The sequence below is a fragment of the Haliotis cracherodii genome, unplaced genomic scaffold, assembly GCF_022045235.1.
Source record: "Haliotis cracherodii isolate W230 unplaced genomic scaffold, xgHalCrac1.p SCAF_10, whole genome shotgun sequence".
Taxonomy (NCBI): Eukaryota; Metazoa; Mollusca; class Gastropoda; order Lepetellida; family Haliotidae; genus Haliotis; species Haliotis cracherodii.
Window position 1 is genome coordinate 44,849,681 of NW_027266265.1, and position 20,616 is coordinate 44,870,296.

The window sequence follows — 20,616 nt, forward strand, 5'->3', positions numbered from 1 at the left end:
CTGAGGCCTAGGATGTTGTAACCTTGATCAAACAACTTTTGAGCAAGAGTTGTATGACATTCTTTTAAATCTTCGCAGAAAGAGTGAGTGAGTGAGTACGGTTAACGCCGCTTTTAACAGTATTCCAGTTATATCGCGGCGTGTCAGCTTAATGTGGAAGGAAAACACGAAGTGATGCAGGTCTCAGACGTTTACCACTTCGGTGAAACCCAAGATCACGGGTATGGTGTTGACAAACCTAGAAAGATATTCGGGGCGAAGCGGGATTCGATCCCACAATCATAGGTTTCCGGCGTGCCCAAGGGACGCAACTCTGCACAGCGAATCGCGGCGCCTTAGACTACTGGGCCATCCGTGCGCCCCACAGTGAGGCTTGCTTGATTGTACATTACAAGTTGTGAAATGTAGACACCTAGGGATGGAGCTGACGTTACTCTGAAACTTTAAACATAGATCTGAATAAGAAACAGACGACGGGCCCTAGATCAGTGGAAGCAACTGGCTACCTGGTGGTTTTTGAACGATATCAGATGATGAATAAACCTGAACTTATCGACCAAATTACCTTGTTTCGACTTTGCCAATCGGAGAAGAAATTCCGAAAGAAACCGATTGGCAAAAACACAATTGGTGCTCACGAGCATGCCTACTTCTTACTTCTAAACCCAACATTTGGCACAGACGTCATCATTTAAGGAAGACCAGCATTTCACATACTGTTTCCTCAGTAGACAGATGGAATTTGCTTTCATTTTCAGCAAATTGTCCTGAACATATATCTGTACCTATATCTATAGTTACCACGTTTAGTAACAGAGGCCCCGTGGATCAAGGAATGACGTTTTTTTCTAACACTTTGCATGTGGGATAGAGGTGTATAAATTAAGAGTTGAAAATCAAATGTTTTGACCGAATTTAGCCTTTCTGGGATTGCAAACATTTAAGCAGATCTTTTGAGGTTTTGAGAGTCCACATGGTATTAATTGCACTTGTCTCAAATACTTGCTGTGAATATAAAGAAACTCCTGGATTGATTTAAGGGTTATGATTAATCTTTGATTCGGGGGTGGATTTAATGAAACTTCGTATACATTTTGGAATCCAGTACAACATTCAACAAATGTCACATTCAATGCCATATATGACGTTTCTAGTTTGTCATGATACGTCTTCGAAAGCTATTATACTCACCAATAGCAATAGCCGCCACGATTTTTGTGGGAATCTCCGGCTGGCCACACATGGCAAAGAGACTCCCGACGTACTGGGCGAACGTCAAGGTGATGATAGCAAGTGAAGACGTCCTGATGACGATAATGGACGTCCATGAGAAGAGGAAGGCGGGGATGTTGCCGAGGGCGGCGCGGATGTAGGCGTACTCCCCTCCCGACAGACGGATCAGCGTCCCCAGCTCAGAGTAACACAGCGCCCCTGGAAAGAGCATTCATTAGTTTCTTGCTACAAGTAGGGTACAGTTAACTACGGTTATAAAGAACTCAAATGGACCCTAAGTTTAGTTCGTTATAACCGTAACTCGGAGTAGGCCAAGGCACCTAGATTGCAGAACGTTTTCATTGACCATGGAACATAACCATAACTTAATTAACCATAATTATTCGAATACTTACAGGCCACTGTAATACAGAATTCTTGGGTTTTTCTAACATTTCCTTGCGGGTAACTGAAATACCCAACAGTTATGCCAGGATCTGCTTGTCTTGGGTTTGACTATGGCCTGTTCGCACCAAAACGTAATCGTGGTTTCACCAAGATTGTAAACGACTTAAACCAGTGTCATTAGGGGCTTTCTTACCTCATTCGACTGACATGCTAACTGACATACCTAACTGACATACCTAACTCCATCACACACTCACCTGTCAGGGAAGACAGCACCACCTACCCATGAGAGCGATGAGTCCCGAGGCCGCCCACACCACCAGACTGAGTCCCACTGACCCTGTGTCCCTCAGAACACCCTTGGGGGATATGAAAATACCCGACCCTGAAAACAATAGTGATTTGTTTGTCAGCTGCGTTTCGATGGACACAAACGGTTCAGGGCTATGACAATGATAAAATAAATAAAAACAACAAAACCCTTTCCATAAACAAAACAAAACCGCTAAACGTTGTGTCCATGCGGTGATTCCGATATATCACAAACAAATGTTCTTATTTTTTATATTGTGCTATTTTAGAAGCACATAAACTCATATCTTTTGATTTGAGTGATGGAAAAGACTTTTTATTCTTCAACTTCAAAATCTGCCGACATTTGTTTGCTGTTTACACACGTTATCATTAAATGTATTACCTCGTGGGTATTTACATTTCCACAAAGGAATTTAGCCGTCATTTTATTTTCCAACCCATAACGGATATAAACAGCATCAAGCTATTCTGACTTGGCAACTGGTTGTGTTTCCAGTTACCGGATTGTAACCATTAAACCATTGTCGTTGCTCGTGTACGGATATATTTTGAATGATTTTAATTTATTGTTTAAAAAAGTATTCATAATATCTTTTGTGGACATTTGGTTAAAAATATTTATCAAAGCGTCACTTGTCCATTGGTTTCTGGAGAAGCAAATTACTTTGTTATATGGCAGTAGGGATTGTTGTAAGTGCGTGCGTTGTTATTGGCAGTGGCAGCAAATGATTGAAGCGCACATAAAATGTTTAGCGCTGTGGCAGCCAGATTTCAAATGACAGTGCGATTAGAGTCACGGTTTGTTGTAAACAAGGATAGGAAGCTTGAAGTTTGTGGATGTGAATTTCTAGAAGGGTGGCTGTACCTATATGAGAGCAACACGAAGGCTATTGTCTAACGACCGGATTCCTATTTACTTGCCAGGTTTGTTTGTTTGTTGTTTAACGCAGCATATTCCAGCTGTATGGCGGCGGCCTGTAAATAATCGAGTCTGGATCAGACAATGCAGTGATTGGCATCATGAACATCGATCCACGGCTCGGAGTCAGTGTACTGTGTCTGAGTGGGGTATTCATGTTAAACTGAGGCATGGTATCTCAGTGAGCTAGCACTATAAATTGGCATCCGTCCGGACAAGTACAAACAGCCACACACACGTGCATGCACGTCGTTAAAAAGTGCAATGATATTGGACGCGACATTAAACCCATTTTCACCTTATCTCACCCGATCATGATCCATGGTGTATCTACAGTCTTTCCGTGAGTTTCACGGATCGTGACACGCCGTGCTAAAAATTGAAAGACTCTTCACTGTTATTACCTATGACTGTTCCGACGATAATTGAGATTCCGCTGACCAGGCCCACATTACGCTGCATCTGCACGACTTCTCCTGTGTCTGTGGAGCTGCCCTTCCCCACGCCGTCATGCTGAGTCTCGGACCGGACATTGCGTTGTCGAAGAGACTCATCTTCTCCTTTCTCACCATCGGGAACTTCAAAAAGAAATATATTTCATTGATGGAACGAATCCTTGGTGAACCTAGGATTAATTGTTTTCGTTTATGGCCAGTACCTGTCTATACAAGGAGCGTGTGAGTGAGTGAGTAGGGTTTACGCCGCTTTGAGCAATATTCCAACAATATCTGGGCAGGGGACACCAGAAATGGGCTTCACATATTGTACCCATGTCGGGAATCGAGCCCGGGTCTTTGGCGTGGCGTCCTGTCTACACAGGTAACCGAAATAACTACAATGTATATTACACTATCTCGTTTTAGAACCTACATACACTTTGAACAGTTCCCCCTCACTATACCTGACACCATGTAACGCTACAAAGGGTTAAACATATTACTCTCACTACAACTAACACCATGGAACAATACAAAGGGTCAAACATCGTACTGTCACTACAACTAACACCATGTAACGATACAAGGGGTTAAACATCTCACACTATCTACAACTAACACCATGTAACAATACAAAGGGTTAAACATCTCACACTATCTACAACTAACGTCATGTAACGATACAAAGGGTTAAACATCTCACACTATCTACAACTAACACCATGTAACGATACAAAGGGTTAAACATCTCACACTATCTACAACTAACACCATGTAACGATACAAAGGGTTAAACATCTCACACTATCTACAACTAACACCATGTAACGATACAAAGGGTTAAACATCTCACACTATCTACAACTAACACCATGTAACAATACAAAGGGTTAAACATCTTACTCTCACTACAACTAACACCATGGAACATACAAAGGGTTAAACATCGTACTGTCACTACAACTAACACCATGTAACGATACAAGGGGTTAAACATCTCACACTATCTACAACTAACACCATGTAACAATACAAAGGGTTAAACATCGTACTCTCACTACAACTAACACCATGTAACGATACAAGGGGTTAAACATCTCACACTATCTACAACTAACACCATGTAACAATACAAAGGGTTAAACATCGTACTCTCACTACAACTAACACCATGTAACGATACAAGGGGTTAAACATCTCACACTATCTACAACTAACACCATGTAACAATACAAAGGGTTAAACATCTTACTCTCACTACAACTGTCACCGTGTAACTCTACAAAGGGTTAAACATATTACTCTCACCATAACTTACACCATGTGTGGGTTGCTGATGAGTAATTCAAACCTGGATTGTCGCAGGTCACAACGAGATATGATGTCAAAGAGTACAAATATATTGAAATATGAAGAGGACTTTTTCACAAACATACCTTATTATATTGCAGGTATGTTTTATACATGCATACGAATCGTTAAGAATACCACAGTTAGACATTTTTAGCAGACGACACAAAACAATCTTAGTGTTATTCTGCGCGGGTCTATTCAAATCGCAAAATACCGCACTAATCAGGAGAATGGCTACTTACATAATTAATTCGAGATACGCAGTTTGCGGTTGGTATGTTGCAAATGCGTTGCCTACAGTTCGGCAAATAAGGAATGTACCTTACATATTAACTGGGTACATTGAAAATTAGGGCTGGGACGAGTCCAAATTTACTACCCGGGTACCCACTACCCTATTAACCGTCCCTATCCGGGTACCCACTGTAGGTCCCATGAGATGTCTCAAAATGTCCGATTGGGGACAGTTTTAGCATAACCCTGGCAAAACGTATTTAGATACACGTATTAAACAATCTGGTCATTCATACACTGAAATTGAATTAAGGTATATCTATTGAATCATATGAAAATCAGGAGAATGGGTGCATAGTCAGAAAGAAATGCGAACATTAGTGACTTAAGTGTAACCATAGAGTTCTAGATAATTTTTGTCATTAAACAATATATCACGTGACTAACCACGTGTCCGGGAAGTCCTGTGGGTACCCACCCGGTTCGGGTACCCGAGTTAACCGTCCCAGCCCTATTGAAAATGGAAGAAGTGGTCTCATTCAATCAGAATCCAACATTCATGTGTGAGGTAAGATAATACTCTTTGAAATATGTCATAACTACATTATGCCTGTCGGGGAACTACTTTGTAAGATGTAATCGTTTTTACACTGAACCATGTTTTAACACTACACATACATACAAACTGTGTGTTGATTTGCTGTTGAACAGAGTAACGTAGTTGTTCTTTTTTACTAATTTGTTTACATCAATGACCTGTTTATCTTGACACTGGGTCATTCAGTGTGGGATGTATTTCAATTGAGGTCTGTGTATACATGTTCAGTGTACATAGCTGTATAACAACCAGTGAGTGTCAGGTATTTACGACACCCGTGAAGATCTGGGGTAGAAAAGCTGTTCAGCAACCCATGCTTGCCGTAAAAGGCATCTATGCTCGTCGTAAGAGGCGACTAACGGGTGGCCAGGCTCGCTGACTTGGTTGATGCATGTCATCGATCCCAACTGCGTGGATCGATGCTCATGATGTCAATCACTGGATTGTCTGGTCCAGACTTCATTATTTACAGACCGCCGTCATATAGCTTGAATATTGCTGAGTGCGTCAAATAACAAAATATTGTTTTTTATCGAATGGCGGAGTCATAATCACATTTCAAACATTTCCCTTCCAAATATCAAATGGTCTCTAACAATCCCTTAGACGCTCTATGTTGTGTGTGAATATTATACCAAATACACACATCCCCTTCTCGTACACCTTCACCTCCGCCCTCTGGTCATGGTGTAAGATGACAAGCTTAAAACATTCACAGGCACGTTTGTTTGGGAAAGGTAAACTTGGCGATGTTTAGGTAAAATATGGATATATCCATAGTACTTCTCCCGTCATAAATTGCATCTACTGGGAACATGTATTATATATCGAATATGGTAACCGTGCTGTGATGCTCTAAGATCTTTGTGTAGCGGTAGCAAGAACTAAGATATGATTTTTAGGAGATTGAACATGTCTGATAACTTTCATACCAATATTTCCGCCGCTATATAATGTTGACATTTCCAGTTGGTCAAAAAGGGCATTGTAAAGATTCTGCCACAAATGCCCATTTAGAAAGAAGTAAATGGCGACCAATCCCCTCTTATATACATGACAGAAGCTTGTCACATATCCTAAGATCGGAGCAGTTCTCCAGGAGGCCCATCCGAGGGTAGTTTACCCGTATTCGAATGTCAAGGCTGACAGGGGAACGCGACACTGTATAAACAACTGGCAGGTACCCTTGTGAAATTTAATTCCTCTACAATAATCAACAATGTTTTTATTTTGTTTCCGGCATATGTATCTGATTTATTGTGCATGCTAAAAGTCGTGATAACCTAAGCTGGCATGTCGTGATGCAAGGGGATAAAAAGGACAGGTCAGAATACTGTGTCTGTGTGGGGTATCCTTGTTTACCTGCGACGTGGTATGTCAGTGGGCTAGCACTATAAAACCGGCATTAGTCCGGACTAGTGGACACGCGCACGCACGCACGCACGCACGCACGCACGCACGCACACACGCACGCGCACACACACACGCGCGCGCACCCACACAGAGGCATGCATCAACGTCGCCATACAAGTGCAACAATTGTGAAGGGGTCGTTTAACGCCGTAATGGCTTAAAAATTTCTTTATTAAACAGACAACGTTCATCATCTTGTCAATCCCCTTTCTGAACATAGCAATACATGACACGCCTTTGTAGCTCGGGGTGAATATACATGATATATGATATATGCTGATATCCACAGGAGTCTGTCATGTGCGTATGTAGGTAACAAGGTGATTTCAAACACGGTGCAAAAAATATATGAACCTAAAATATTCACTGTAGAGGTATTTATGCAAGAGACGTAAAAAATATACTGGCTTGTTTACCGATCCAGATTCTCTGAAGAGTCATCTGTACGATTCCGATTGATATCATGAGCACGTGTTTATTAATCACTATCAAATAGAAATGATACCAGGTGTTCGCGAAAAGGTGAGCGTATCCTGCCGCGCCGCATCTTCCCGCGGCAAGAGAGTTAACTGACTTTAAAAGTCCAATTTCCACCCTTGCCGACCTAAGCTGAAATTACAGGGCTCGATCATAGCGCCACCAGTGGCTATTATCAGTCATGTACCTTCTAAGCCTCTCCTATGGACCAATCAGATTCCACCTCTCGTATCACTTGCATTTGTTTCAAACAAAATGGCGGCGCCCAGTGAGGACGATCTGATCGATAATCCAGATCTATATTGTGTTAAAACGGGTCTTACATCGTGAAATGCATCAAATCACATGAGCACCTTGATTAATAACATGAAACGATTTTGAAAATATCTGCTGCCTACGAGTTGGCGGTGCACATGCTTTGCCAATCGACCGAAACTGCGCGACAGTTTACAAACCGGATTTCAGTTTCGTTGCACGATTTTGATTGGACAATGCATAGATTCGTTAGACCAGCCAAAATGTAACTCAAAATGCCTAGTTCGGCAAGGGTGGTAACGGGACTTTTATTGTCAATTAACTCCCTTGCCTCTGGAAGATGGTCCCGTCAGTGTCACCCGTCACAAACACATGTACAGGCAAGGCAAGTATAAAAAAATGACTACCCTCCAGCATGTAATGTACCACAGTGAACAAACACACGACCAGCCTCTGCATCAGCGTTCCATGTATGACTGCAATGTTTTAACAGGTTCCACACAATGAAACGTTTTTATATAGAACCATCTCAAAGCTATTCCGGCTCTATCACAGACGTTGAATAAGATAATCTAGGCCAGACAATCAGGAGTTAATGGCATAAGCAACGCCCAACGCCGTCGAAGTGCTATGACACGGGATCACGTTTCCGAACCTGACCACCAATCCTTTTTAATCGCTTAGTACAATATGCATAGCGCTTAACCCGGCCCCTGTCTATCATGTTTCACCATGCACCCCTCCTTACCTTTGCATCCTTCGTCGTCTTCCATCAGCCCAGAATGATATAGCCTTCCACGTCCAAGTGCAGTTGCCTTTCAGGTGTGTTGCAGCAGGTGTCAGCTCACGTTCCCTCAGAGTCTCCGGACCGAAGCGGCAGTTCAGCTACCGGTCTTGGAGAAGTTTGGATGTCACCTCAGGAATAAGTGACCAACGTCGTCGCGGTGAGTGTGTCGTAGCGGATATGTATGCCAGCCTGCCTCGGAGATCTCCCTGCACTGCGGCAAAGCGTGTCTGCATTGTGTTTGATGAGTCAATGAGGATCTCACGTGTCAAACGTGTTCCATACACTTACGATCCGGCCTATGGACGGCTTGCATGTTAACAGTGGATACACCTGTATGGAAAAAAAAAAGGGGCTTACAAAATCCTAGATGAATGCATATGCCTCGCTAAACAAAATGCCTCTGGTAGTCATGTTAAGTTTATTAAAAACATGTCAACAAATGATTGAATTATACAATGGGTGGCTGAAAAGTTCTGAGCCCAACTACGAAGGACGTATAGTACTCGCTTAAGTGTTATGCGTTAGGCGGCATTTGAACCAAATTTACAACAAATACACAATGAAAATAACGAGGTATTCTCATTTGATGAAATTGGACAACATTGGCTTCATTACTGTAATCAAGAATCTCCAAGTTTTAAGTATTTCTGAAAATAATAACGGTTATCCCATTCCTCACACATAACACATGAAGCTTACATTGAAGTAAATAAACACTGAAGCTAGAATTTCCAAAATGAAAAGTTTCATAAACATTTCTTAACACGCTTATTTACAGTTTATGAAAGACCAGTTAACTTGTAGGTGAAAAAGAACACAGGACATAAGAGAGGACAGAAGGAAAAGAACCGAGAACACAGGACATATTTAAGGACAGAAGGAAGAGAACCGAGGACACAGGACATAAGGCAGATGACAGAAGGAAAAGAACCGCGGACACGGGAGATATGAAAGGACAGAAGGAAGAGAACCGAGAACACAGGACATAAGGCAGATGACAGAAGGAAGAGAACCGCGGACACCGGACATATGAAAGGACAGAAGGAAGAGACCCGAGAACACAGGACATAAGGCAGATGACAGAAGGAAGAGACCCGAGAACACAGGAAATATGAAAGGACAGAAGGAAGAGACCCGAGAACACAGGACATAAGAGAGAACAGACAACTGAAAACCGAGGACAGACGACATTTTTACAGTGTATAAAACATGATAATTTATCACGGACGCGACCCTTAACACGTCTGTATTGTAGCAGAGAGCAGAGAAAAATACATTATAGTTTATCTATGATACAATAAGTAGATTTCAAGGTGATAGGAATAATTATCACAGTTATTTTGATTCTGAGGGGTATAATGTTCAAGTGGTGTCTGTGATTTTGTACATGAGTGGACGTATACATGTAAAGAACAATAACAGAGAGTATAGATACAGGGAACAAGTACCTTTCCTCATATAATCAACTTAATATACTGGTATACAAACACATGGAAGGGTAATAATACATATCAGAAAATCCTTTTCTATTCAGAACGAGGACAACAAAGACTAAATCGACGACTATTGTCATAATAATCATATAATCCACTACATCATATCTGATAATGGAATAAAACACTTTATGGAATACTAAATCTGCCCTTGAAGTTTCGTACAATGAAGGGCCGGACCGTGGCCTCGTGGAAAGGGCGTCTGCCTATAGAGCAGAAGGTCTGTGTTTCGACCCCTGGGACACGTTTTACCAAAACACGTTAAAAGATGGTGTCTGGGCCTAGCAAGGGACAGGGACCCTCGCGCGAAAGCTGGTCTTGATGTGATGAAAGGCGTGATAGATACATAAACACGCTCTTATCCCCTTACAAGCTAGCTACAGGAAATTTCTACACAGTGCCCTCACCGGTCTAACGGCACTAGAACATTACATAAATAATAAATTGTATTGGGGCCAGTGTTTGGGAAAAAAGTTTATATTTCTTGTCTCATACACAATTATTTCGATATGAACAAATACCTCAACATTAAATCGTAATCACCCCCTATCTTTTTTAACATATCAGTACTCAAAATAATTGGGGATGTATCTTTAATAAAGAAATTGTCACAGTTTATACCTTTCACAATATTACTGCTGCCATATGCCCGGCCCGCATCGATCAATGCGCTATATCAAACCTTGTTTAATTGAGCATGAACATCACTTGGAATAAATTTAAATACGCGACGTACACCTTACATACACAAATATTCACAAATATACAAGCAGCAGCTGAAATCAAGTCGAGTGGTTAAATTTATTGGTTTATACTTACAGCCGACTAGGTATTTCAATGCAAGTAACTAACGTTTTGATCAAGAGTGGAAATGCACGATTCCGATATACATTGTATTTATCTTCAATCAACATTACGTTCGGATTGGTCTACCATTTTTGTAGACCTTTTAGATTACGAAAATAACCCGTTCGAATTACACATAATTGAAATTTGCAAACATCGGGGCGTTCGCGATTTTATAGGTCAACATAAAAACAAATATCTAAATAGTCGAACCTCGCTTTTCCCGACACTTGCGTTTTCTCAAATATTGTCCGGATAACCGAGATTCCGGATGTCTGAATCCCTTGCTATTATTGAGACAGCTGAAGGAATGAATGTTTAGCCTAATTTAGATAACACACCTGCTGCTTTAGTTGTTGGCTGCCGGGTTTCGGCTCCCGGCTGTGGGACACAATGGTGTTCATTTTGCACGGTTGGAAATTGAAACTCATTGATCGGATCCGGATACCGGATTGCCGGATAAAAGAAACATTTTGTGTAGTATCTATTTCATTTCACATAAATATTGCTCGAAAGGCGAGGTTTCCGATTATCTGTGGTCCGGATAAGCGGAGTTCCATTGTAATTTAGGTGTTCGAAATTGTAATCTGGATACTGTACATGCAAATATATATTTTCAAGATATAATTTAATTAATGACAAAATAAAGAAACGCAAAATAATATTATTAAAAAAATCCACACAATTTCAATACTTAATATATATCATATGAACCTTTTCCTGGAAGTTTTATCAAAAAGAACATTATAAAAAGAATAATTCCACATTAAATTTTTATTTGATCAAAAATAAAAAATAGAAAGTGGTCTGTAAAAATGTAAAAAACTAATATGCAGTACGAAGCTGCCGTAAATATCGCAAGCAGACGAACACACGGCATGTGTTTGTTTCCAGTTATTTTAATTGTTATTAAATTAATATCATTTCTTGAATCTGCCACCTCATTGAAAACAGCATTTGTTACAAGAAATTAGTTAAACAAACTTCGATTCATCTCCCATTATTTCGACGGCGAACCAGTACTAGTCGCGCTATACGTTCAGTAGCAAAATTAACCATGTTCCCCTCATTAGACATTAGACTTTAAATATGTGTAACTTATATAATATTGAATGTCATCAGAAACTGCTTCTTTTGCAATTAGTTGGAGGCCCGCATTGATACAGATCGAATATTAATTCCATCAGTGAAAATATACTAACAGTTTAGCTATACAACTATTGCAGCAATAAAAAGGAGAGCAGCTGAAACAACGCTTTGACTGAACTGAGTGAGTGAGTGAGTGAGTTAGGTTTAACGCCGCTTTTAACAATATTCCAGTCATATCACGGCGTGTCAGCTTAATGTGGGAGGAAAGGCCGAAGTGATGCAGGTCTCAGACGTTTACCACTTCGGTGAAACCCACGAGCACGGGTATGGTGCTGACAAACCTAGAAACATAATCGGGGCAAACCGGGATTCGAACCCACAATCATAGGTTTCTGACGTGCCCAGGGGACGCAACTCTGCACAGCGAATCGCGGCGCCTTAGACGACTGGGCCACCCGTGCCCCCTGACTGAACTGAACTTTATTTACACTCAGGCCGCTATCAGCATCATGGTACAAAATTACTTCAACAACATAATACATATGCACATAAATATAGAGTCTATACAAAAACATATTTGCCGAGCATGCATGCATATTTATACAGATTTACTAGGGTAGCAATATATGTGCAATTCAAAAAGAAGGAGAGTTACTTGATAGGTTTAAACAATGACATAATGATTTTACAGAATTTGAACAGTTTTCTCAATGTTCCTAGTCGTGAATTATTGAAAAGTAAACTAATTTTATGCATGTTGGGTTTGATGTTGCAGAATATGTGTAAAAATATGATTTCTTTCGTTTTCTAAAGATGGACAAAAAAACAAATAATGGAGTTCATCACCAATGTCAGATGATTTGCAAAGTTGGCATTTCCTTTCGGTTACAGGCATATTTCTCCATTTCCCAGTTTCAATAGGTAGATTATGATTACAAGTTCTAAACTTAAGTAAGACTCGCCAAGCGTTTTCCTGCAGTGCGTTTAAATAATATTCAAAATTTAGACAATCATTTTTTATGATACTATACATTATGCCTTTTGAAGACTTATCCCTTGCACTGGTCCTACACTCTAGGATAATGTCATTTAATTTTTCATAGACTAAATGTTTAAGGTTTGTGGGATTTTTGAAGCTTTATGAAAACCAAATAAGTCCAAGTTCATCAAAAGTTCGTTTGATATATGTGATCCATTTATGTTTCCATTTTCCAAAGAGGTCGTCATTATATAACAACTTGTATGCAAGAAAGGATAATTTAGATGATTTCCTGGAAAGTAATTTTGCCCAAAAACTTATCATTCTCATTTTGGCGATGTTTGATAGATGGAGTCTTCCACGTTCCCCATGTACCATGGAATTTGGAGTGCATTTTCTTAATGATAAAAGATATTTTAGGAAACGAAAATGTAAACTTCTTTGTTGAAGTGAATTTTGAATATTTTTGAAAGATAACACCAAGGTAGTTATAAGAATCAACTTTATCCAATACATAAAGACCAATTTTGAAATTATGTTTATAATCAGTTTTGATCCATCAAATATTATTAATATTTTAGTTTTGGTAGTATTAACCTTAATCCTCTGTAATTTGCAGGATCCGATCTGTCCTTATTGTTTGGTTTATATATTGGAATAATTGTTCCAGATCTCAACAGTGCAGGGCTATAGCAAGTACGTATCATCATGTTAAACATCTGGGCTAAGTGTTTAAGGAGCAAATCACCAGCCAAATAGATATGTTCATTTGTGATTTGGTCCGGTCCTGGTGATTTTCTCATTTTAAAGCTTTGTTTCCAGTCGTTTTAGTTCGTATATATCTATGTCTGTCTTAGGTATAGGATCATTGTCCAGAAGTGGTAATTTTGAGATGTTGTTTACTCTAGAGTCCGTCTCAACACGAAAGTCGTTGTCAAACGCCGGCCGGTCAAGAGGTGATAATAAATCTGTATAGTAGTCTGCCCACAAGTTGCACATTTGGTGTTTTGCAACAGCGTTCTTTGTACTTGAGTTGTGTTTTACAGTCTTAGGTTGTCTTTGTTTCTTAACAATCCTGTAGAATTCAGCAATATCTACTTCACATATATTTCAACATATTTTTCTTTATCCCATTGTCTCTCATTCTTTTACAACACCAGAAGTCACATTTAGCCTGTTTGTATAGGGTATGCAAGTCGTTACCGGCACCCCGAGGCCTGCCTTCTGCTGACCACACTCTTTTCGCCTGGCGCATCTTGTAATGATCGAGGTCAAGATTCGAAATCTTCCAGTAAGGTTTCAGGTGCGATCTATAGTGTCCACGTGGTATGAACCTGGCAGCAGACGTCTCTAGTGTGCTGACAATCGAGTCAAAATAACTCTCTCTGTCAAGCATTACATCATCAAGCAATCTGTGAACCTCGGCTTCATACATACATAGTTCTAAGTGACTAGCTTTCGACCATTTGTTTGAAGTCGACGGCATACCCGCTTTACTAGTAGTGCTGGTGAGCTTGTCGACATGTAGGGACACTATAACAGGGTGAATGAGTGAGTGAGTGAGTTTGGTTTAACGCCGCCTTGAACAGTATTCCAGTTATATCACGGCGTGTCAGCTTAATGTGGGTGGAAAGCCAGAAGTGATGTAGGTCTCAGACGTTTACCACTTCGCTGAAACCCACGAGCACGGGTCTGGTGCTGCCAAACCTAGAAACATAATCGGGGCAAACCAGGATTCGAACCCACAATCATAGGTTTCTGGCGTGCCCAAGGGACGCAACTCTGCATAGCGAATCGCGGCGCCTTAGACGACTGGGCCACCCGTGCCCCCACTATAACAGGGAAGTGATCAGACACACCGAAAGGAGTTAAATAATATATACGTGTCTTGTTGACAGATACTTGTAGATGTTGAGGTAAATACATAGTCAATTACGGAGGATTGTGTGTGACTTACGTTTCTCCATATCATTAGTTGTCCTACTACTTTACCGCTGTTCTAGGAGGATACCATATTCTGCACAGAGAGATACTCTCGGAGTAGGCGTGATCGATGCGAGTTTTGATTATTGGTGTTGTTTGTGTTGAAGTCGCCGCACAGGATAGCATGACTGCTTAGAGAGAGTTCATCAACAATGTAGAATGTTTCCTTTAACCGTTCTTGATAGGCACACATATTCTTATTGGTAGAGGGAAGGAGTGCACAGACAACAGATATGTCAGCATAGTTGGGCCAAGACAGCCTTACAGCAACTACTCCGTCATACCCAGGGACGTAAGTCTGCATATCACTGAACGAGTCCTTTTTAACTAAAATAGCAACTCCATCTTCGCCTCTGTATCCTCTCTGATCTTCTTTGATTTTTACCACGGCGTCACATGACGAACTCGGCTAGTCGAAACATGTCTCAGTTCTGTTGGTCAACCAGTGTTCAGAAACAGTCAACATCACATTTGTTGGCTATGTTCTCAAGGTACTGGCGACTGTACAGTGCACCTCTGGTATTCCAAGTGCCGATGTTCAGCATGAACAGGTATAGGAGCACTCTATACATGTTTATGATTTCTTTAGGTTACTTGTTCCACCATCCCGCCGCTTGTAGGACACTCATTCGCGGCATTTTACATTCTTTGGCTAAAAATGTTCATTTTGAAGACCTTTATGCCGATCCAGTGTCAATGTTGATCCGCTGTGTATATGTTGGGTCCAGTGTTTCAAGAGTCTGACCATGCTCCCATGGACATCTTGTTTCTTGGCGTATGCTACAAAATATCGCGAACTATGTCATAGGGCATATCAGCTTTGATGTTTGACAATACAAGTCTTTTTCTTTTAAATCGAGGTGAAGCCCCCTTGAAAGCCCTCTCCCATTCACTGTCAAAGTTAATGGTTCTTTGTGAGTGAGACATATCGTTTTTGGAACGTTGCCCGTACTCTTGTAACGTCTCGTGACGTTTATTTTGCCTATCCCTTGCCTGAATCCGTGGTTCACTGTGACATGTGCTCTGGATTACGTCAGCGCTATCATCGTCACATAGTCCATCACCACTGGCGGAAGTATGGGAATTATACACTATCTCTTTGGAATATGCTGCCTGTGTATCTATGGATACTCCAGGCTGCATACTGCCGTTTTCATTAGTTTGGGGGAATTTCCGCATTGAAGGACTTGTTAGTGTTTCAGAGTTCAATAGTCTATCTCTGTAATTCCGCTAATTGTGTTGTTGTGAGGTCTATTGTCAACCAATCAGTCCAGGGTCTGCGGCTTGGCTGGCTGGACAGGCTCGGGTACAATTCTCCCTAAATGGCTCAACATTTGGAACTTAGATAGGGTCCTCATATTTCGAAAATTTGCAAGAAGTTTCCATGCAAGAAGTGTAATGCTTTTCATTTTACATTCCATACTTCTGTTCAGCGGTTGATGGGCATCATTTTAATCCATCGTGGAGCTTGTTGATAGACGTTTAGAAGTACTACGTATTTTACGAGAGCAAATTTTCACCAACCTTGCATATTGACACATGCGCACGACTTGTGCGCACGATTCGATATCCGGAATAATGCATAAATATCTAAAATAGCCAAATATCACACAATTTCACTTGTACGCCATTTTGGTGCAAGGTCAAAACAGTTCAACTGCGCACAAGCCACTGCCTATGTCCCCACAGAGTTGGATAAACATCCTGCGGTCGCGCAGCGGAAATGATCAGAGCATATCAGCTATCCTATCCAGGTTATTCAAGTCCGTGCTACGATTCTCTTTGGGTAGCCAAGTGCCGCGCATGAATGTATTAACGAGATTCCCAGGTACATGGGGCCTGTTCAAGAGGGCCCCGTTCTTTAAAGCGATCGTAGCGCTATGGTGATCCTACCTCCGATACTGTAACATAAGATTTACGACAGTCGTAGCGCGACGATCGCATTTGGGAACGGGGCCCAGGGATAATCACAAGGGTTCTTAATTGTAATCAAACTGAAAAGATTTGGTCTTCAACTGGCTCAAATGAATATTCATCTTATTTGTCATTGATAAACAAATAATATATTTTTAAGGATTAATATAAGTGACACATAAACTACAGTTTTATATGTGCTGTAGCTATCTCGACGGAATGATATGGAAATCGAAATTGTCTATAATCCCCTGTCAGACACAGTATACTGACTTCGAGCCGACGATTCCTTGTTTTAGCCAGACAGGGTAACAACAAGTACCATCGTTTAACGTCATACTGTATGACGCGCCCGGGTATCGAATCCTGGACCATTCATTCCCCGGACGGGTCTACCATTGGACCAGGGAGGCTGATTTGTACTTTATGTTATTGAAACTTGAAAGAACTGTTGTTAAGTTTGATTTTGTTTATTGACCACCACTCATTCCTGTAACAGTTTGAAAAAAAATAAACCTGTGGCTTGGTAATCTTGTGTAAAATTAATGTGTTCCACGAAGACTGGAACAAGAAAGTGAAAGTTAACTACATGACCCCTTCCTTGTTTGAAATGTAAATTTGTGCCGCAAAAAGAAAATTGATTGATTTTCAAAGTTAAGATGTCTAAGATACCCAGAAGCAGTTGTGTATGATGCGAAAATGTTTAGTTTCTTATTTTTAAAAGTTGTAAATCAAATTATATTTAAAATAAAATAAAACCATGAATAAGTATGCTTTGAGTTCTTACTAAGCGCCAGTACAGTATTATTTTCGATAATAACATATGACACTTGATAAAATCAAATGATGGGTATAGTTTCTTTTGCTCCTCGGTTTATAACTAAAGCATGTCAATGGGGTATATACACATATTTTACTAACTCTTTTTTCAGTATCTTGACGGGACATCATAAAAGTTATTTGTACAAAGAATCCCTAAAACGCAGAGTTACATTTTATCGTGCATTTCTTAGATTGTTTCTCTGTGCTATGCGAAAAGAAATGCCGCCTCACATCTATCCGAAAGAGGCGACTAATGGGATCGGATACTCAGGCTCGCTGACTTGTTGATGCATGTCATCGTGTCCCTATTGCGTAGGTCAATGTTCATGATGTCACTGGATTGTCTGATCCAGACTCGATTATTTACAGAACGCGGTTATATAACTGGACTATAACTGGAGTGCGGCTTTAAACAACAAACAAACACACTTTTAGCAGTTTAAATCGGACTAATATGTTGGACTTCGACCAGGAATAATATGATTGATCGGGCGGTTAGGTTCGATGAATTGGCTGATTACGTGTCCTAGTACTCCGATGGCGTATGCTGTGCTCATAATATGAACCACTGGTTTGATGGGCCATTATTTACAAGCCGTTACCATACAGCTGAATATTGCTGATTGCAGAGTAAAACAACATACGATCAAACAAACTAAAAACAAACAAACATACTACCGGTACTACATTTCATTCTGTATGTTGTCCTATGCGTAGGAATTTGCCGGCGGCTGAATAGGCGTGATGATCCATGTCTGATAAAACCAAATCCCTCGCACACTGAATAACACAAGCATATAGTACGGGTCTATTTTAAGGGCGGTCATCAATAATTGTCAGCTGCATCCACGCTGCTGTGCAGGAAGGCTGCGACTGTGGCCTCTCCCACACGTTATCACAGTAAGTAGACTTAGCTTGGCAGTACACAATGCATGTGAGTTTCTTATGGAATCTACATGGCTACTAAGAACATGCGGTTACATCTGTTAGGACCATCTGGCAGTTTCATGTGTATTTGTACCGCTGCACGAGTGTTCTCATAATTTGATTCAACATAGAGAATTCGCGAGCCTTTTCCCGAGTTGTCCCAATGTGTAGAAAGCGTGTCAGCAACTATGGCGGCACAGTTTTGCTGAAAGAAGGAGTATAGACGAAGGGGTACTAGTGAAGGAAAGAAAAGGATGACATGAAAAGCGGATTTTTTGCCGTCAGATGCACTCGTTTTTAATGGCACTGAATACTCGTTCACAATGCTTGTTACAAATAACCTTAGCCTGTATTGTAATACTGCATAGTGTGTAGAAAACGTTATGCGATGAATTGAGGCCACAGAGGCCGAGGGAACAGAGACGAGAGGCTTTTCCTGTGATAACGTGACCTACAATCGTAACGAAATTAACATTCGTCTATGAATAGCATTCCACGACGTCAGCACTCTGTACGTGGCGCGCCTTGGCTCGTAGCGCAGGTGAGCGTGGTTGTCAAAGACTTTACATAACCTGAACATTACCATGGGCTCTGCGTAGCGCCATTTCGTGATGCTGACCATTTTCACAACAGCCTAGACGCGACAGCTAGACACTGTGGGGAGAACGACGTGACGCCATGAAATCGAACGACATGACAGGAACAAACTATACAGGATCGTGTTGCGACGACGGATTAATAAAGTCGGGGAAAAGTAAATTCCTGTGAATAAAAGAAAGTGTCAACATACCCGTGAATGTAAGTTAAATGTCAATATACCTGTAAATGAAAGTAAATGTCAACATACCTGTAAATGTAAGTAAATTGTCAACATAGCTGTAAATGAAACGTAAATGACAACATACCTGTAAATGAAAGTAAATGTCAACATACCAGTAAATGAAGGTAAATGATAACGTACCTGTAAATGGAAATAAATGACAACATACCTGTAAACGAAAGTTAAATGACAACATACCTGTAATGAAAGTAAATGACAACATCCCTGTAAATGAAAGTAAATCAATACATACATGTACCTGTAAATGAAGGTAAATGACAACATACCTGCAAATGAAAAAAAAAATGACAACATCCCTGTTAATGAAAGTAAATGTCAACATACCAGTAAATGAAAGTAAATGGCAACATACCAGTAAATGAAGGTAAATGATAACGTACCTGTAAATGAAAGTAAATGGCAACATACCAGTAAATGAAGGGAAATGATAACGTACCTGTAAATGTAAGTAAATGACAACATCCCTGTAAATGAATGTAAATGACAACATACCAGTAAATGAAGGTAAATGATAACGTACCTGTAAATGAAAGTAAAAGGCAACATACCAGTAAATGAAGGTAAATGACAACATACCTGTAAATGGAAGTAAATGACAACATACCTGTAAATGAAAGTAAATGACAACATACCTGTAAATGGAAGTAAATGACAACATGCCAGTAAATGAAGGTAAATGACAACATCCCTGTAAATGAAAGTAAATCAATACATACCAGTAAATAAAGGTAAATGACAACATACCTGTAAATGGAAGTTTTTTGCAACATACCAGTAAATGGAAGTAAATGACAACATCCCTGTAAATAAAGGTAAATGACAACATACCAGTAAATGAAAGTAAATGACAACATACCTGTAAATGGAAGTAAATGACAACATCTCTGTAAAAGAAAGTAAATGACAACATACCAGTAAATGAAGGTAAATGACAACATACCTGTAAATGAAAGTAGATGACAACATCTCTGTAAATGAAAGTAAATGAATACATTCCAGTAAATAAAGGTAAATGACAACATCCCTGTAAATGAAAGTAAATGACAACATACCAGTAAATGAAAGTAAATGACAACATCCCTGTAAATTAAGGTAAATGGCAACATACATGTACCAGTAAATGAAGGTAAATGACAACATACCTGTAAATGAAAGTAGATGACAACATCTCTGTAAATGAAAGTAAATCAATACATACCAGTAAATAAAGGTAAATGACAACATACCTGTAAATGGAAGTTATTTGCAACATACCTGTAAATGGAAGTAAATGTCAACATCCCTGTAAATAAAGGTAAATGACAACATACCTGT

At 40.2% G+C, this 20,616-nt stretch overlaps 2 protein-coding genes across 5 annotated transcripts in view; one reads left to right on the plus strand and one right to left on the minus strand.

Moving 5' to 3' along the window:
* LOC139454418 (b(0,+)-type amino acid transporter 1-like) overlaps positions 1 to 8,628 on the minus strand; it is a 22,703-nt gene extending 14,075 nt beyond the window's left edge. Inside the window, exons 1-4 of the mRNA XM_071236110.1 lie at positions 8,370 to 8,628; positions 3,259 to 3,432; positions 1,904 to 2,005; positions 1,192 to 1,431 (exon numbers count right to left, since the gene is read on the minus strand). Coding sequence (XP_071092211.1) covers positions 1,192 to 1,431; positions 1,904 to 2,005; positions 3,259 to 3,432; positions 8,370 to 8,394 — 541 coding nt within the window. The 5' untranslated portion in view covers positions 8,395 to 8,628. The remainder of the gene's footprint in view (positions 1 to 1,191; positions 1,432 to 1,903; positions 2,006 to 3,258; positions 3,433 to 8,369) is intronic.
* The window catches only part of LOC139451262 (D-aspartate oxidase-like), a 27,525-nt gene continuing 12,252 nt past the window's right edge, over positions 5,344 to 20,616 (plus strand). For 3 of the 4 annotated variants that reach the window (XM_071232950.1, XM_071232948.1, XM_071232951.1), the window contains exon 1: positions 18,320 to 18,434. Coding sequence is in view for 1 of the 4 variants with exons in the window: in XM_071232947.1 (XP_071089048.1) it covers positions 5,399 to 5,446 (48 nt within the window). In the remaining 3 variants the exon portion in view is untranslated. Of the gene's footprint in view, positions 5,447 to 18,319; positions 18,435 to 20,616 lie in introns of those variants that run through there. The other variant, XM_071232947.1, reaches the window with a different exon arrangement.